The sequence below is a fragment of the Bradysia coprophila genome, unplaced genomic scaffold (assembly GCF_014529535.1).
Source record: "Bradysia coprophila strain Holo2 unplaced genomic scaffold, BU_Bcop_v1 contig_232, whole genome shotgun sequence".
Classification (NCBI taxonomy): Eukaryota; Metazoa; Arthropoda; class Insecta; order Diptera; family Sciaridae; genus Bradysia; species Bradysia coprophila.
Genome location: NW_023503493.1, coordinates 7,601,620 through 7,616,738, shown reverse-complemented (window position 1 = coordinate 7,616,738; position 15,119 = coordinate 7,601,620). Strand labels below are relative to the sequence as shown.

Sequence of the window (15,119 nt, the reverse complement as noted above, 5' to 3'; positions counted from 1 at the left end):
TTGCGCTAATTTTCGTAGGAGGCTAAATTAGTTAGTATCATCAAACTCGTTTACATTAAGTCGTTAAAAGGAAAAATTCCCTAGGATGTACGAATTTTTATTGTGACCCTTTCGAAATTTTTCTTTGGATATTTCGAGGTAATTCTGATCTCAAAATATATTTAAACGTATTTTGAATGAATATACGCAAAAAAACATGTTAAATTGAAGTTTTCAGCCAATAAATAACGCTATAAGTAATGGCTATTCGCACGCGCGTGCGAATAGCCACAGTGAATCTATTACTTCGATAGGTTAGGGTATTGCCTGGTGTTTGATACAAAATCTTTTTCTTCGTGTTTTGATGCTATTTAAGCACCCAAACAACCAGAGTTTATCACTTTGTTCACCATCGTTATCGATAACAGATGTAGAAGCATCACTTTCTTAGCTTCCATTTTCTGCAAGAGTTGGTATCCTTCATTACATTGGATGCAGAGGAAGTAATTTATGATTTTTTCCTCAAATTATTGAATTATGTTGCAGCATCCAACGTGTTCTGGTTAATTGTCTGTCCCATTCCCTTTTAGAAAGTTTAATCTCACAAATAAGCTCACTCAAAATAAACCAAAACTTTTCATCAATTTTCGCATAGGGCAGGCAATAAAATAATTCACAGTAGAGTCTCGACGATTTCCATAAAGCCTCTCTTGAAATCTTTCGTAATTTTCTACTTATAATCTACTGTTTCGTCGAGGTTTATAGTGAAACATTGAGTAGATCTGTTACTCTCCCATTAACATACGGCTATTCATTTGTTACCGATAAAAAAATTGAAGTACAAGATTTGAAATCAACCGATTAAAAATACGTTGATCGTCTGTAACAGATTAACTGTACTGCTGCCTGCTACCTTTTGAGTTTCAAAGTTGTACAAAATAAAAAAAAACAAAATTCAGTAAAAAATGTATATTCATGAAAACCTCAACTCTAATACCAATCTCTACATTTTGCATGCCATGAGGCGAAGAGTGGGCTTGATGTGACAATCACTAATTTTGAGAAAATTAATTATTTTTCTTATCGTCTACATTGCAATTTCTCCACTTCCTGCACGCAATTCTACAAACGATGCCTTTTATTATTCGCCATGCCAAATAAACAGCAACGAAAAATGCAGCGAATACGTCCAGGCTGTGATAGGCGAAGAATGATAGATCCAATCCAGCTGAACGCAGATGAGGTGCACCCTTGTGACGAGCTACATACTCCGTCCAGTAAATTGCAGTTTCAAGTGGTGTCAGTGGTTGATCACGGTAGCGTTCGGACAGCAACTTTATTTTCTTTGCGTACCTGATTGCAAAAATGTTATTCATTATTCACGATACCCTTCAATCCTTCCATTCGATTGATCTTACTTGTCGTTGGTAAGAAGCTCCGTTATAGCCGCTGAGAGAGTCTGTTCATCTAATTCTTTAAGTTGAATACACTTAGCGTATCCCGAACTTTCAGCCCTAGCCATATTCAGATGCTGATCGGCAAAAATTGGAATTCCAATCACCGGTACCGCATGGTAAATCGTCTCCGTAAGACTCAACAAACCTCCATGCGTGATAAACAATTTCACATTGGGATGCGCTAACAGATCGTCCTGAGGGTACCAATCGCTCACATGCACATTATTAGGTTTTTTATCTGCCACCTGTCCGTCCCATTTCCACAACACTGTTTGCTTCAGTTTCCGGAAAACATTTAAAATTTCGATCTGTTGGTCGGCGGGAATGTGTTTCGATTTAATGTTTGATCCCAGCGAGAAATAGATGACCCCATGAAGAGATTCATCCATAAGTCTTTGCAAATCTTATGGAAGCGGTTTCGGCGTTCGATTAATTTGCAGTCCACCGACTTCAATCATATTCGGTACATACGGCCGAGGAAAACTTAAACTGAAGTGATTGTTTAGCAGAACCAGTGACACATTCTTCTGTAGTTCTTCGAGTTTCGGTTTCGGATCCGGAAATATTGCGTCGTAGATCTTCTCCTGTTCCGGCATATAAAACCAATTCACGAAAATTTCCTCGCCGATATATCCCAGTACATTGATCACTCGTTGTGGGAACGACATTCTGTCGGTAAATTTGATCTGCCAGTGCGGAATGTAGGACATTGGAGTAGGTGTTCCAACCATATCGTTTGACCATTTACTGGCACCAAATGTGGAGAATCCAATCACTGGTGCTTTTAAATAATGTCCGATGCCGAGGAAGGCCTCATTCATGAATACTTCCATTATGATTACATCGAAGCGAATATCATTGGTGCGGAGAAAATTTTGGAAAACTTCGTGGTTCAATGTGTAGTTAGTCATGGTAAGGCCAAATGTGAAAACAAAATTGAATTTCTCTGCTACACCCATGTTATCCATGCTTGTGAGCATATCACTGGGAAATATTTCTGTCGATTTTTTTCGTTATTTCGTTCAGTAAACTATAATGTGCGTAAAACATACCCTCAATTAGTTGCTCTATTCCGATTACGGGAACTTCATGGAAATTTTTTACTGGCTTACTGTGAGGAAAGGAACTGATCACGGTTACATCATGACCTTTCTCGGCAAGCCCTTTCATTAATGCTCCTCCAGCAATGTAATGAGACTTCGAGTGCGTGTGAAAGATCCCGAGTATTTTATAAGATTCGTTGCCGATTACATTCAGGAGAAGTAACAATATCACGGGCAAAAATTTCTTTCGTTCCATGTTGAAATCCTCGTCTGCAATCTTTCGAATTTACGGTCTGACTGGCGCAATGAATTAGCACAATTCTTTACAATACAATTTCTATCTAATCATCGAACTCGACACGTCATCGATATAACCAGTTTTCTTTTTATGACAGCGTGTTGAACAAACGATATCTTAAAATGTTTTTGACCGTAGTGATGATGATACGTACACTCAGTAGCTGTAGATAATAACATGAAAATCACAGTGATTAACTACTCTGGCCGAGTCCGGGGTTAGATTTTGCAATTGTGTGGAAATCTGTTGTTTTGACTAGTAGGAGGCTTTTAGCCCACGTCGGGCGGAAGGCAACGGTTATGAACCACTAGTCAAGGAAACAATTTCCACGCATGTGAGTTGTGTTGTTTTTCTTAGACCTCATTGGCTAGAAAGGGCGGTTATTTCTAGCCAATGACAAGATCAGTCAATATGACCGGCTTAAGAACAATGGACCATTTGCAAATTTGTAGCCTACATTTAGGCGAAAAAATTATCGTTTTTTGAAGATTTCGCTGAAACAAAATCTTTTTTTGAAAAAGTAGAACAATTAAAGCACGCAAAAATGTGTTAATGTTAAAGGAAAAATCGTGGGTGAAAACTTATCCCACTCGGAGAAACCTTTGCAGATTGAGTGTGTAAACCTGTACATTTACCAAGTGGGTTAAGTTATGACTCACAAATCAATTTTTCCGCGTGTTCAACTTAAAAAAAAAGTTTTGGTTCAGAGAAATCATCAAAAACGATCATTTTTCCGCCTAAATGTAGGCTACACATTTGTAAACGGTTCATTGCTCTTAACGTGAATTCCGAATCCCGCCTCAAAATATGCAAATACTTACTGAGGAAAGTAGGTGCATAATTGATATCACACCTATATGTAGCCTATTCGTAATTCATCGTATTTGGGCTACGTGATCCACCAAACACACTACAACTACGCAAATTATGAAACTTGAGTGAACCTTAGGACGTTACAGACGCGAGAAAACGCTAGAAAATTCGATGTGGAATTTTTGTCAGTCGCAAGGATCGAACCAGAAACATTTTGAGCCAGCCCGTGATACACAATACACTTTTACCTGGTTTCACAGATTTTGTTCGCGGGATCGAATTATATTAAACCAATAAATGTCGGGTTAAGTGGGTCGCCTTTTGTCTAGAGTTGTTGCTGTCCTTTAACAGTTGCACAAAATCAAAAAAAAAATTAAAAAAAAATCATTTTATTCTCATACACTAAAGTCTTATAAGAAGTGTGAAAACGAAAGTTTTGAATATCACGAAAAGTCAGGCGCAGGCACTAGGTGGATGTACAATTAATTATTTTTAAGAAAATTAATTATTTTTCTTATCGTCTTGACGATTTTTTCTCCACTTCCTGCACGCAATTCTGCAAACGATGCCTTTTATTATTCGCCATGCCAAATAAAAAGCAATGAAAAATGCAGCGAATACGTCCAGGCTGTGATAAGCGAAGAATGATAGATCCAAACCAGCTGAACGGATATGAGGTGCACCCTTGTGACGAGCAACGTATTCTGTCCAGTAAATTGCAGTTTCTAGAGGTGTCAACGGTTGATCACGGTAGCGGTCGGACATCATTTTTATTTTCTTTGCGTACCTGAATGCAAAAATGTTATTAATTATTCAGGTTCCCCTTCAATCCTTCCATTCGATTGATCTTACTTGTCGTTGGTAAGAAGCTCCGTTATAGCCGTTGAGAGAGTCTTCTCATTTAGTTCTTTTAAAAGAATAGATTTACCGTATCCCGAACTTTCAGCCCTAGCCATATTCAGATGCTGATCGGCAAAAATTGGAATTCCAATTACTGGTACCGCATGGTAAATCGTCTCCGTAAGACTCAACAAACCTCCATGCGTTATAAACAATTTCATATTGGGATGGGCTAACAGATCGTCCTGAGGGTACCAAGCGCTCACATGCACATTATTAGGTTTTTTATCTGCCAGTTGTCCGTCCCATTTCCACAGCACTGTTTGCTTCAGTTTCCGGAAAACATTTAAAATTTCGATCTGTTGGTCGGCGGGAATGTGTTTCGATTTAATGTTTGATCCCAGCGAGAAATAGATGACCCCATGAAGGGATTCATCCATAAGTTTTTGCAAATCTGATGGAAGCGGTTTCGGCGTTCGATTAATTTGCAGTCCACCGACTTCAATCATATTCGGCACATACGGCCGAGGAAAACTTAAACTGAAGTGATTGTTTAGCAGCACCAGTGACACATTCTTCTGTAGTTCTTCGAGTTTCGGTTTCGGATCCGGAAATATTGCGTTGTAGATCTTCTCCTGTTCCGGCATATAATACCAATTCATAAAGAAAAGTTCGACTGCATAAGCTATCACGTTCATTGCTCGTTGTGGGAACGACATCCGGTCAGTAAATTTAATTTGCAAATGTGGAACATATGACATTGGAGTCGGGGTTCCAACCATATCGTTCGTCCATTTGCTGGCACCGAATGTGGAGAAACCAATTACCGGTGCGTTGAAGTAATGGCCCATGCCAAGGAAGGCCTCATTCATAAATACTTCCGTTACGATCACATCGAAGTGGACGTCGTTTGTACGAAGAAAATTCTGGTAGACCTCGTGGTTCAATGTGAAGTTAGTCATAGTTAGACCAAATGATAAAATATATTTGATTTTCTCAAACATTCCCATATTATCCGAATTTGTCAGCATATTACTGGGAAATTTTTCTGCGGAAAGAAAAACATTTTATTTAGTTCGTCTAGTAAATTCATTAAACATTTACGCTAAACCACCTGAAGTACTAGGTATAACCTACCTTCTATTAGTTGCTCTATTCCAATTACAGCAACATCATTGAAATTTTTTAGCGGTTTACTTTGAGGAAATGGACTAATCACTGTTACATCATGACCTTTCTCGGCAAGCCCTTTCATTAATGCTCCTCCAGCAATGTAATGAGACTTCGAGTGCGTGTGAAATATCCCGAGTATTCTATAAGATTCGTTGCCGATTACATTCAGCAGAAGTAACAATATCACGGGCAACAATTTCTTTCGTTCCATGTTGAAATTCGCGACTGCAACCTTCGAAAATTATGGTATGACTGTGTTCGAGACGGTTTGAATGAATTAGCACAATTCTGTACGACATAACTTCTATCTAATCATCGAACTTAAGATTAACTGGATACGTAACCGATAAAACCGGTTTTGTTGTTTTGTTTATGTTACGTTGGTGTGGTGAACAGTTGATATCTTAAGAGATATTTGAACATAGTGATGATGAAACATTATAGACAGTTAAACCTTATACAGATAAAAATATGAAAGTCACAGTGAGTCGAAATGTTACATTATTATTGACTCATTATCGTCAAGAAAGACTCTTATCAGAACGTTTAATCATTGTAAATTCTTATCCTTAGGGTCTGAAAGTAGTTTGAGAACTATTTTTTCGTTCCTGCTCTTCCATTTCCAAAAAGTATTGTCCCAACTCGTAACTCCGTATAACCCAAGTCCCACAAACAAAAACAACCAAAGTATGTAAAATAAAAATTTTCATTTTTTAACCACAGACGGCAAGTATATCAGTTAGTTAGTTTCACTATCGGATCTACAACATCATTTGATCAAAGAACTTCGAATATACTGGTTTCCAATCTTTTACTTCATTTGTTTTGAACATGCTTTTCGCTATATACGATGCGACGTCATTAGTTAGAGCTTGTAGTTTATTCCTGAAGTCGTTATCGATAACAGATGTTAGCCAACTGATGATAGCAACAGATTTGAAGGTGTGATAATTTTACACATTGATAATTCCTTGATAACTTCAACTCAATTAAAGTTTTTACTTGGCATTCTACAGAAGCGTAAAGAGAGTCGTTTCACCCGTAGAATGGGAATGGAAGAAACGTAAAGACAATCGCTACGTCTATTCGGTGGAATATGTATGGAGCATGGAGCAAATAAAACGAAACCTACAAAAATGAAAAACTTATGATAAGGTTCCTTTAAATACAAAAACTTCCAATTTGACGAGAACTCGTATTGAATTCAAATCGTGCAATCCGCAGCAACTTTCGGGTTTCTTGAGAATTTAATAGTTTTTCAGTTGACATTTGTCAAACTTATACTAATAGTCGAGATATACAAGATCAACGCACTCCAAGAACAGCCAATAGAACAGAATTTAAATAAGGGATCTCCTCAACACATTAGTCCAAACTTCTCCTACAGGTTCTAATTTTTTTATGTTGGTATAATGCCACTATGTTACGGCCATTCCATCCAAACAAGGGGTCAATTAGAGTTAATAAAATCTGTTCCTTTGCCTGTTCTAGGAGTGCGTTGACAAGATACTGAAGAAATTGTTTTAAAAATACTGTTATTACTGTTACAGCCGATTTTATTGCGTATTTTCGAATTTTGTCAACATTTTAGAACTTTCCAAGTTATAACAACTGTGACAGACGACCACGTCACAAACCTAGTGGCAGCACTAACCTGATGCTGCTGCAGTAGTAGTGGTTGTTGTTGTTGTAGTAGTTGTGGTGGTGGTTGTGGTTGTGGTAGTAGTAGTTGTTGTTGTTGTGCTTGTGGTTGTCAACAAAAGCCACCACCACCAACAAGGAGCTGGCGCAGCCTCGGCATCAGCTACTGGAGATGCGGAGTACTAAAAAATGTAACGGAAAATGTGACCAACTGGTTTTGTCATGAGGGATCTTAACTATTTTACCGCAGCAAAGAGGGCAACCAAAAGGAAGGTAAAAAGTACTGGCTTCATCATTCTGACAAAAGGATAGTTCTTTCTAGGATCGTTTACTTCAAATGTATCGATACAACAAACTGATGCCGATAAGAGCTTTTCCGAACCTATTTATAGTAAACAATTACTCAAAATTTTGTATTCAAAATTTGCAATTCCAATATGTCATGTGTCGAAAAGTGCAAGATCATCATTCAGACAGTTCTTTGATGGTAAAATATTCGGAACAATAAGACTAATAAATTCGCAATCCAACTGTTTACCTTTACGATTTGAATAAATTCGTCATCGAATTGAGAAACAAATATTTTGACGAAATGGCTTGCGCACTTTCAATGAAAATACACTAAAAATAGCGATGTTCTGCATAACAAAGGAAATGATCATAATTTACAATTAAGAACTACATCAGACAAAAAAAAACCCTTAAAGAGTGAAGGTGACGCAACTGCTTCTGTCCACGGCCGAATAAAATGAACCAGGCAGGAGCGCTTGATTTGACTTCTCTAGTATAGTAGTCCTTTATTTTGCGAATAAAATTAATTCAATTTACTCTGCCGTGAATTTATATTATTGTTCATTTCAGTTCATTTTCTTGCAGTGTGTTAGGTCCCCTATTTGTCGTACTTGTGTCCTTACATAAACAGAAATTGAAATAGAGTCATTCTTTTTGAAATCACCAAGGTTTTTTGGCTAGATTTATACGTATCTTAGTGGTATCTTTGGATTTAGTCCAAAGATACCAAAACTGGCACTAGAAGTTTTCTAAGAAATGTAAAAAAATATAATTTAATCAGGGGGCCTCATCGACGCATTAGTACAAAAGTGTCATATAATAGAATATATGACACTAGAACTGTGAAACTGTATCTCGGACCTTGTTCACTACTACATCGAGAACGGAGATACCGGTATTAGGTTCTAGTAGCATTAATAGTTTTATATATCGAGCTAGTTAAAACTCGCTTGCTCTACCGTAAAGTGCACTTTAGTATTGACATAGTTGGTATGATCAATCAATATAAACCACCCAGGTATGGTCAAATGTCACCTTGGAGGAAATAACGGCACACAAAATAAGGGGCCAAATAAGAGTTAATAAAATCTTTGAATTTGGGAAACCGAAACCCCTATATTCCGTTATTTATCAAACATTTATATTACCGACCGGTTTCGATATACAATGATTTGCCTGTTCTCGGAGTGCGTTGTTTCTGCCCATCATAGTTAGTCAGTGGCAACAAAAGGTCAAAAAATTTGTCGTTTGTAATCGATGCCATCGGAAAGGGGAAAAGTTGACATTGGGATGGTTCCATTGGAATGCTTCAATGAAGTTGTGGATGGGGGTTATGTTTCCACAAGACTTGACGATCGCGGTTTTCAAATCGATTTTTGGTCGAATATCTGAATAAATAGTTTTTTTTTAAAACATTGCACAGGTCAATTTATTTTGCTACTTTTGTATAATTTCATTGAATCCACAAAGTGCGCAATCCAAAATTGGCGTCAAACCATTTGTTTTTCAATTTATTCAAATCGTAAATGTAAACAGTTGGATTGCGAATTTATTAGTCTTATTGTTCCGAATATTTTACCGTCAAAGAACTGTCTGAATGATGAGCTTGCAATTTTTGATACATGACATATGGAATTGTAAATTTTGAATACGAAATTTTGCGGAATTTCTTACTATAAATAGGTTCGGAAAAGCTCTCATCGGCATCAGTTGGTTGTATCGATACATTTGTAGTAAACGATCCTAGGAAGAACTACCCTTTTGTCGAAATGATGAAGCCAGTACTTTTCACCTTCCTTTTGGTTGCGCTCTTTGCTGCGGTAAAATAGTTAAAAACAGTCCTGACAAAACCAGTTTGTCTCATCTACCGTAATATTTTTCAGTACTCCGCATCTCCAGTAGCTGATGCCGAGGCTGCACCAGCTCCTTGTTGGTGGTGGTGGCTTTTGTTGACAACCACAAGCACAACAACAACAACTACTACTACCACAACCACCACCACAACTACTACAACAACAACAACCACTACTACTGCAGCAGCATCAGGTTAGTGCTGCCACTAGGTTCGCAACGTGGTCATCTGTCACAGCTACATCTACCAACACGACTTAAAAATGTTGATACGATTCGAAAATATTCAATAAAATCGACTGTAACAGCAGTAATAGCAGTATTTTAAACAATTTCAGTCTAAGTAAGATATTTCGACTATTGTTTCGATCTATGAGAAAATTAAATACGTCCATCATCATCGAACACTATACCGATTTGCACACGAAAAAGTCTAACGAATCATAATTGAAGTGAAATTTCGATTCGTTCCTAAACTGAACCACTAGTGGCCAGTGCGTGTCTGCTATGGTTCAACTGTAATTGTTTTAATGAATGAAATGTCACAGAACAGAATCATTTACGAAAATATGTATTCGACAAATACATCAGATCAGCCTGAAAACTTTCAAGTAAAGTCTTAAAGGGACAATTTATTTGTTCCACTTATTAAATCGTAAACGATTCAAAACATTACCAAGGATATGTGCAGTTATTTATAAGTGTCAACCATAGCACGTTTGTGATACGTATCGATGACAACTCCGTGCAAATTTTCCCTCCCAAATTTATAGTCTACTTTAGTGCCAGCCGAGGATTTGTCAGTCCATTGTTTTATTTTGTGCTACTTCGACACACACACACGCATATATAAAACGCGGAGCTAACTTCATCGCGTACAACTGACGGTTTCATTTGTTTTTAATTGAAAATTTTTAAACGGCTCCACGGCTAACGACGCGAAAACGTTTTTTCATAATTATTTGTGAAAACTTCTGAAAAAATTATCGAAATGGTGCTACAGTGCTGCGTAAAAGGTTGCGAAACTGTTGGAAACAATAATTTTCATAGTTTTCCAACAAATAAGTTGAGGGCCGAAAAATGGATTGCTGCAACGAAAGCTTTCCATTTGGTTGAACGGTTGAATGCCAACAAATTGGCGAATTCGTATTACAAAGTTTGCAGAAAGCATTTCGACGGGTCAGACTTGACCAAGAACGGAAAAGGACAGATTGTGGTGAAACCAGATTGCTTGCCGAGTCTGTTCCTGCCCAATGAAACTGTCGTAAGTTACCAGCATTTGATTTGATTTTGTGTGATCCTGTATGACTCCAAGTTGAATCTAGGTTCCACCAGCTTCAGCGATAGCATATGGTTCACAACATCAGCGTTCACTGGCAACGGTATGTTTTTGCGAGGTCATTAGAAATACAATGATCAACTAATAACGCTTGAAAAACCTTAGAACAAATTGACGAAACCGGACGAACAGGTTGATGATACCGACAAAGCCGTAAATGTGGTCAAATTGATATCCGAGGAGGAGCTAAGAAATCATCAGAAGACTGCTCGTCAGACCGCCAACTGCTCCAAAGTTACAGAAGTCACGGTTTGTGTGTACGTTTGGTGTCGGTGCGGTCTTACTATGTTTCGTTTCGTTTCCAACGATCAACAGGTGAATGAGATCGACAGCGACGTACATGTGGTTGATGGGATATCCGGAAATCACCCCGTAAATCAAGAGAACAGTGCTCGACAGACCGACAACTGCTCCAAAGTTACAGAAGTCACGGTTTGTGTGTCCGTTTGGTGTCGGTGCAGTCTTGTTATGTTTCGTTTTGTTTCCAACGATCAACAGGTGAATGAGATTGAGGTGATATCCGTAAAGCACCCAGTAAATCAACAGAAAAGTGCTCGTCAAACTGCCAATCGCTCCAAATCAAGCCCTAAAGCCTCGATAACAATGGTTTGTGTATATGTTTGGTGTCATGTGCAGTCTTGTTATGTGTCGTCTTGTATTTTATTCAATAAATGTGATCGTCTTGTGTGTCTACGATTTTTTTTTTAATTAGACAGAATACCATAGGTAATCAAACCAGTAGGTGTCTTGAAACTATAGAAGAATTGTAATTGGTTTAAATCGAAAATATGTTTGTCATTCAGCTTCACATTCATATAATAAATACTTGAGATATAGCTCCCCGTCAAGTAATCCATGTTATTTGAATCAGCACCAAGGTGATGTTAGATGGACTTTTCAAGCTACTGGTGTTGAAAACATCAGCTTTGTTGTACATTAGCTTTAAAACGAAATTCTATAAATCGATTCATTGATAGATGATATAATTTAACCGTTTTATCTTGAGATTATTTAAACTTTTTATTTTGAAAATATCTGATCAAGTCGAGTTCTTAACCGATGGACCTAATTATCGTAAAAATCGAAACCATCAAAGGTCAAGAAAAAAACAGTGGAAATAAAATTTAACATCGACTCACTGAGTTGAGAAAATAAGAATTTTCACAATCGAACAAACTCCCACACTGGGAATTCGGGCGATTCCCGAATGGCCTTTTACCCGAAGTGCATCTAGTGGTAGTCTAGATAGCCAGTCCGGCACTGCTATCAGTACATACCGAATATGATCGGAAATAAATAATGACAGAAACGTACCATCAATTCCACCAATTTTTTAGAGTCCAAATTTTACTTTAAAGCAAAAAATTGAATTCTTGACAAATCTACTACATCAAAATATTTGTTAATTTTGAAGTTACTGCAAGCATACGGCAGTTGCAATGTGTTAGTTTTAACATTCGAATTACCTGTAATCTATCTTCGAAATGGTCCCTCTTTAACGTATGATACTTGAGAAATGAAATAGGGCTATATCTGGGTTCTCATTTGCGAGGCGCTATTACAATTTTTTTTTTGCGTTTAACTGATACCTGGACTCTATGCAACAAATTTTCAATAAAATTACTTTCAGCCGCACAGTGTGCTGCATTCTTAATCAGCCGTGAATCTTAATCACCTAGTCATTTTAAGTCACTGGGAAATCATAATCTTATAGAATTCTTAATCCCGGGAATTCTTGTTCATCTCCGATTTTTAATCACGTGTGTTTTCTAAACACTTGGGATTCCTTAAGGTAAGGTGTTCCTTGGTATACCGACCTCGGGTGCACCGAGATGTGGCGTGGTGTGCCGCGGCACAGTGTGGTGCACGGACGTAGGCCGAGGTGGAGTGAAGTGCACTGACTTCTACAAAATGATACAGAAAGTAGGAAGTATATTGTAGATGCTAGTGCATAACAACAAACACCACAGCCGCCCGATCGAAGGAATGTAGTAGACCATTTCTGCAACCTGAAATTTTTAGTTCAGAACACCTATGTTTATCGTCTTCTCCTGTATTACGTAGATTTTTTTATTTCGATTCCAGAACGTACCACGGTCGAGTAAGTTAAGTTATTACAAACGTCGTGCCAAGGAACTGCAGCAGAGAGTAAAAGAAAACAAGATCAACGACTCCACAGTTTTGAACTATTTAAAGACGAAGTTCAATGAACAACTGCTGGAGTTCGTTGACATGCAATTGAAGAACTGTGGACGCTCGAAACACGGTCGACGTTACACACCCAAGCAGAAAAGTCTGTGCTTAGCGATGTATAAGCAGGGGCCAAAAGCATATCGCTTCAATGAAAAATGGTCCTGTCTGCCGACCAGACGAACATTGGGCCGCTACAGCGCACAATTGATTTTCAAATCCGGAGTCGACGAGAAAATTCTTGCTGCAGTGAAAAACATCGTCACAAACTGGCCTGCAAGCGACAAGTACTGCACATTCGGTTGGGACGAAGTGTCTCTGAACGAACACTTAGATTACTGTCAGTCGATGGACAAAATCGAGGGTTTCGTAGAAATGTGCAAGCCAAAAGTGCCCATTTTTGCGACACATGCATTGACCTTTATGGTGCGTGGAATTGCGGTACCCTACAAACAGTCCGTCGGATACTTTTATACGAATGGTGTGAAGTCCTTTGAATTGGTCGAATTGGTTAAGTTAATGATAGAACGAGTATCCACAACAGGTAACTATAAAAGTAAAGACGTTTTCGTCATTTTAAGGCTCGGAACAGGTCAGGTCAACCTGAACTGAATAACCTGAAACCTGATCGGACCTGGACCTATCTTATATATTTTCACCTGACCTGATTTGACCTGAACCTGAAAAATGTGTTACGCATGGAGCCACGGGACGAAAGACATTATTTTAAAACTCAGCGGTAACGAAAACTAACAAAAAATATCCGAATGAATAGGTCAATTCACGTTTCAGGTTAAATCTGAAACAGGTCAGGTCAGGTTAAGTTTAGAATATATCAGGTCAGGTTAGGTCAAATGAAAATCAAGTCAGATGAACTTGATCTGTTGCAATAAGTTTGTTTGTTTCTGAGCATTTCTTTATCTTATTTTAAAGGACTGAAGCCGATTCTCTCTGTGTGTGACACATGCAATGTAAACGCGAACACAGTGAATGAATTGGTTTATCCTCGTGCGAACCAAACGCAACAAACTGGCCAATTACTGCAGTACAAAGTAAACGGACATAGGATAATACACACATACGATCCATCACACCTCATAAAGGTGATTCGAAATAATTTCGAAGTGAAAAATGTCGCACATTTTATTTCTGAACGATGGCAACCTGGCTGCGCAGATTATGCTGGTTCAATTCAAATCGCGGCGTGGGATGATATAAACCAATTGTACCGTATGGATATACGTGCTGTACGGAGCGTGTTACCTAAGCTAACAGATGAACACTTGAAGCCCAACAAATTGAAAATGAAGGTGTCTGTTGCGACTCAAGTGTTCAGCAACACGTGCGGAACCGTGATGCTAGAATGTGTGGATAATGGAAAGGTGCCGGAAGATTTCGCCACTACTGCACGTTTCATTTTGTTCGTGAATGACTTATTTGACAGCATTAATGGTTGTGATAAGTACCCTGTTGATTCCCTCAAGAGTGCCGTAACGCCAATGTCGATACACTCAGAGTTCTGGGAATATGCGCTGGTCATGCTGGAGAATATGTTTTTTGTCGACAAAGGCACCGGCGAAAGGAACAATCGTTCTTCCGTACTGAAGAAGTTCGAGTCTACTATTAGAGGCTATCAGGACGTCGCGAGGACATGTTTTCAGGCTGGCATTCCGAAACTCGAAATAAGGTATCACGTCAACTTAATTAAACGAATTGATATGCTCTGATATTTGCTTGAGCCTCGGCTTGAGCAACAAGTTGATTCACTCCGAAAAAAAAAACAGAAATGTGAAAGACTAACACAATCGACATTGTGAATATCATTGACTTGTTGGTGGCATCTACAGTTGATCAATTTTCCTGAAAACATGTTCTTTCCTACGTTTTTAGAAATACGACTCAAGACGGACTCGAAAACTTCTTTGGTTGTGTTAAGTCCTGCAACTCAAGTAATAAAACGACGGCGAACCAGTACCGCACTGGCTATACAACGATGATAATCAACAATATAACAGGAACTAACTCACTGAAAACAAATTGTCAGCCCGACGATTCCACAGCAATTCTAACAAATATTCACGAATTTATTTCTGTGTGCCGGGAACAGCCAAGCGATGCCATTTACTTGTCGTACCCCGAGCCTGTGCTATCAGGCTGTCATGACTCGATGGCATCAACATATGATGTTGATGTTGATGTTGATG

The 15,119-nt window shown here is 38.4% G+C and overlaps 3 protein-coding genes and 2 long non-coding RNA genes across 6 annotated transcripts; 3 read left to right on the top strand and 2 right to left on the bottom strand.

The window, feature by feature from the left end:
* Positions 1-1,038: 1,038 nt before the first annotated feature.
* Positions 1,039-5,938, bottom strand: LOC119075751 (UDP-glycosyltransferase UGT4-like). 2 transcript variants are annotated; one of them, XM_037182289.1, is made up of 3 exons: positions 5,568-5,857; positions 4,443-5,478; positions 1,039-1,332 (listed from the first exon to the last, which is right to left on the bottom strand). In XM_037182289.1, the coding sequence occupies exons 1-3, from the start codon at positions 5,812-5,814 to the stop codon at positions 1,047-1,049; spliced, it is 1,569 nt and encodes a 522-aa protein (XP_037038184.1). In that variant the 5' UTR covers positions 5,815-5,857; the 3' UTR covers positions 1,039-1,046. The 2 variants fall into 2 exon arrangements, with proteins under 2 accessions (XP_037038184.1, XP_037038185.1); XM_037182290.1 differs by lacking the exon at positions 1,039-1,332 and adding an exon at positions 4,046-4,377 and having other exon boundaries at positions 5,568-5,938.
* A 1,279-nt stretch (positions 5,939-7,217) lies between these two features.
* LOC119075750 lies at positions 7,218-7,621 on the bottom strand. Its single transcript, XR_005087454.1, has 2 exons — positions 7,490-7,621; positions 7,218-7,426 (listed from the first exon to the last, which is right to left on the bottom strand). It is a non-coding gene; the product is annotated as an uncharacterized LOC119075750 (long non-coding RNA).
* A 1,638-nt stretch (positions 7,622-9,259) lies between these two features.
* Positions 9,260-9,654, top strand: LOC119075745. Its single transcript, XR_005087449.1, has 2 exons — positions 9,260-9,355; positions 9,419-9,654. It is a non-coding gene; the product is annotated as an uncharacterized LOC119075745 (long non-coding RNA).
* Positions 9,655-10,320: 666 nt separating this feature from the next.
* LOC119077194 lies at positions 10,321-11,433 on the top strand. The gene is made up of 4 exons (XM_037184375.1): positions 10,321-10,650; positions 10,712-10,768; positions 10,831-11,157; positions 11,224-11,433. The coding sequence occupies exons 1-4, from the start codon at positions 10,378-10,380 to the stop codon at positions 11,431-11,433; spliced, it is 867 nt and encodes a 288-aa protein (XP_037040270.1). The 5' UTR covers positions 10,321-10,377.
* Positions 11,434-12,861: 1,428 nt separating this feature from the next.
* On the top strand, positions 12,862-15,119 carry LOC119075744. The gene is made up of 2 exons (XM_037182288.1): positions 12,862-13,459; positions 13,849-15,119. The coding sequence occupies exons 1-2, from the start codon at positions 12,958-12,960 to the stop codon at positions 14,640-14,642; spliced, it is 1,296 nt and encodes a 431-aa protein (XP_037038183.1). The 5' UTR covers positions 12,862-12,957; the 3' UTR covers positions 14,643-15,119.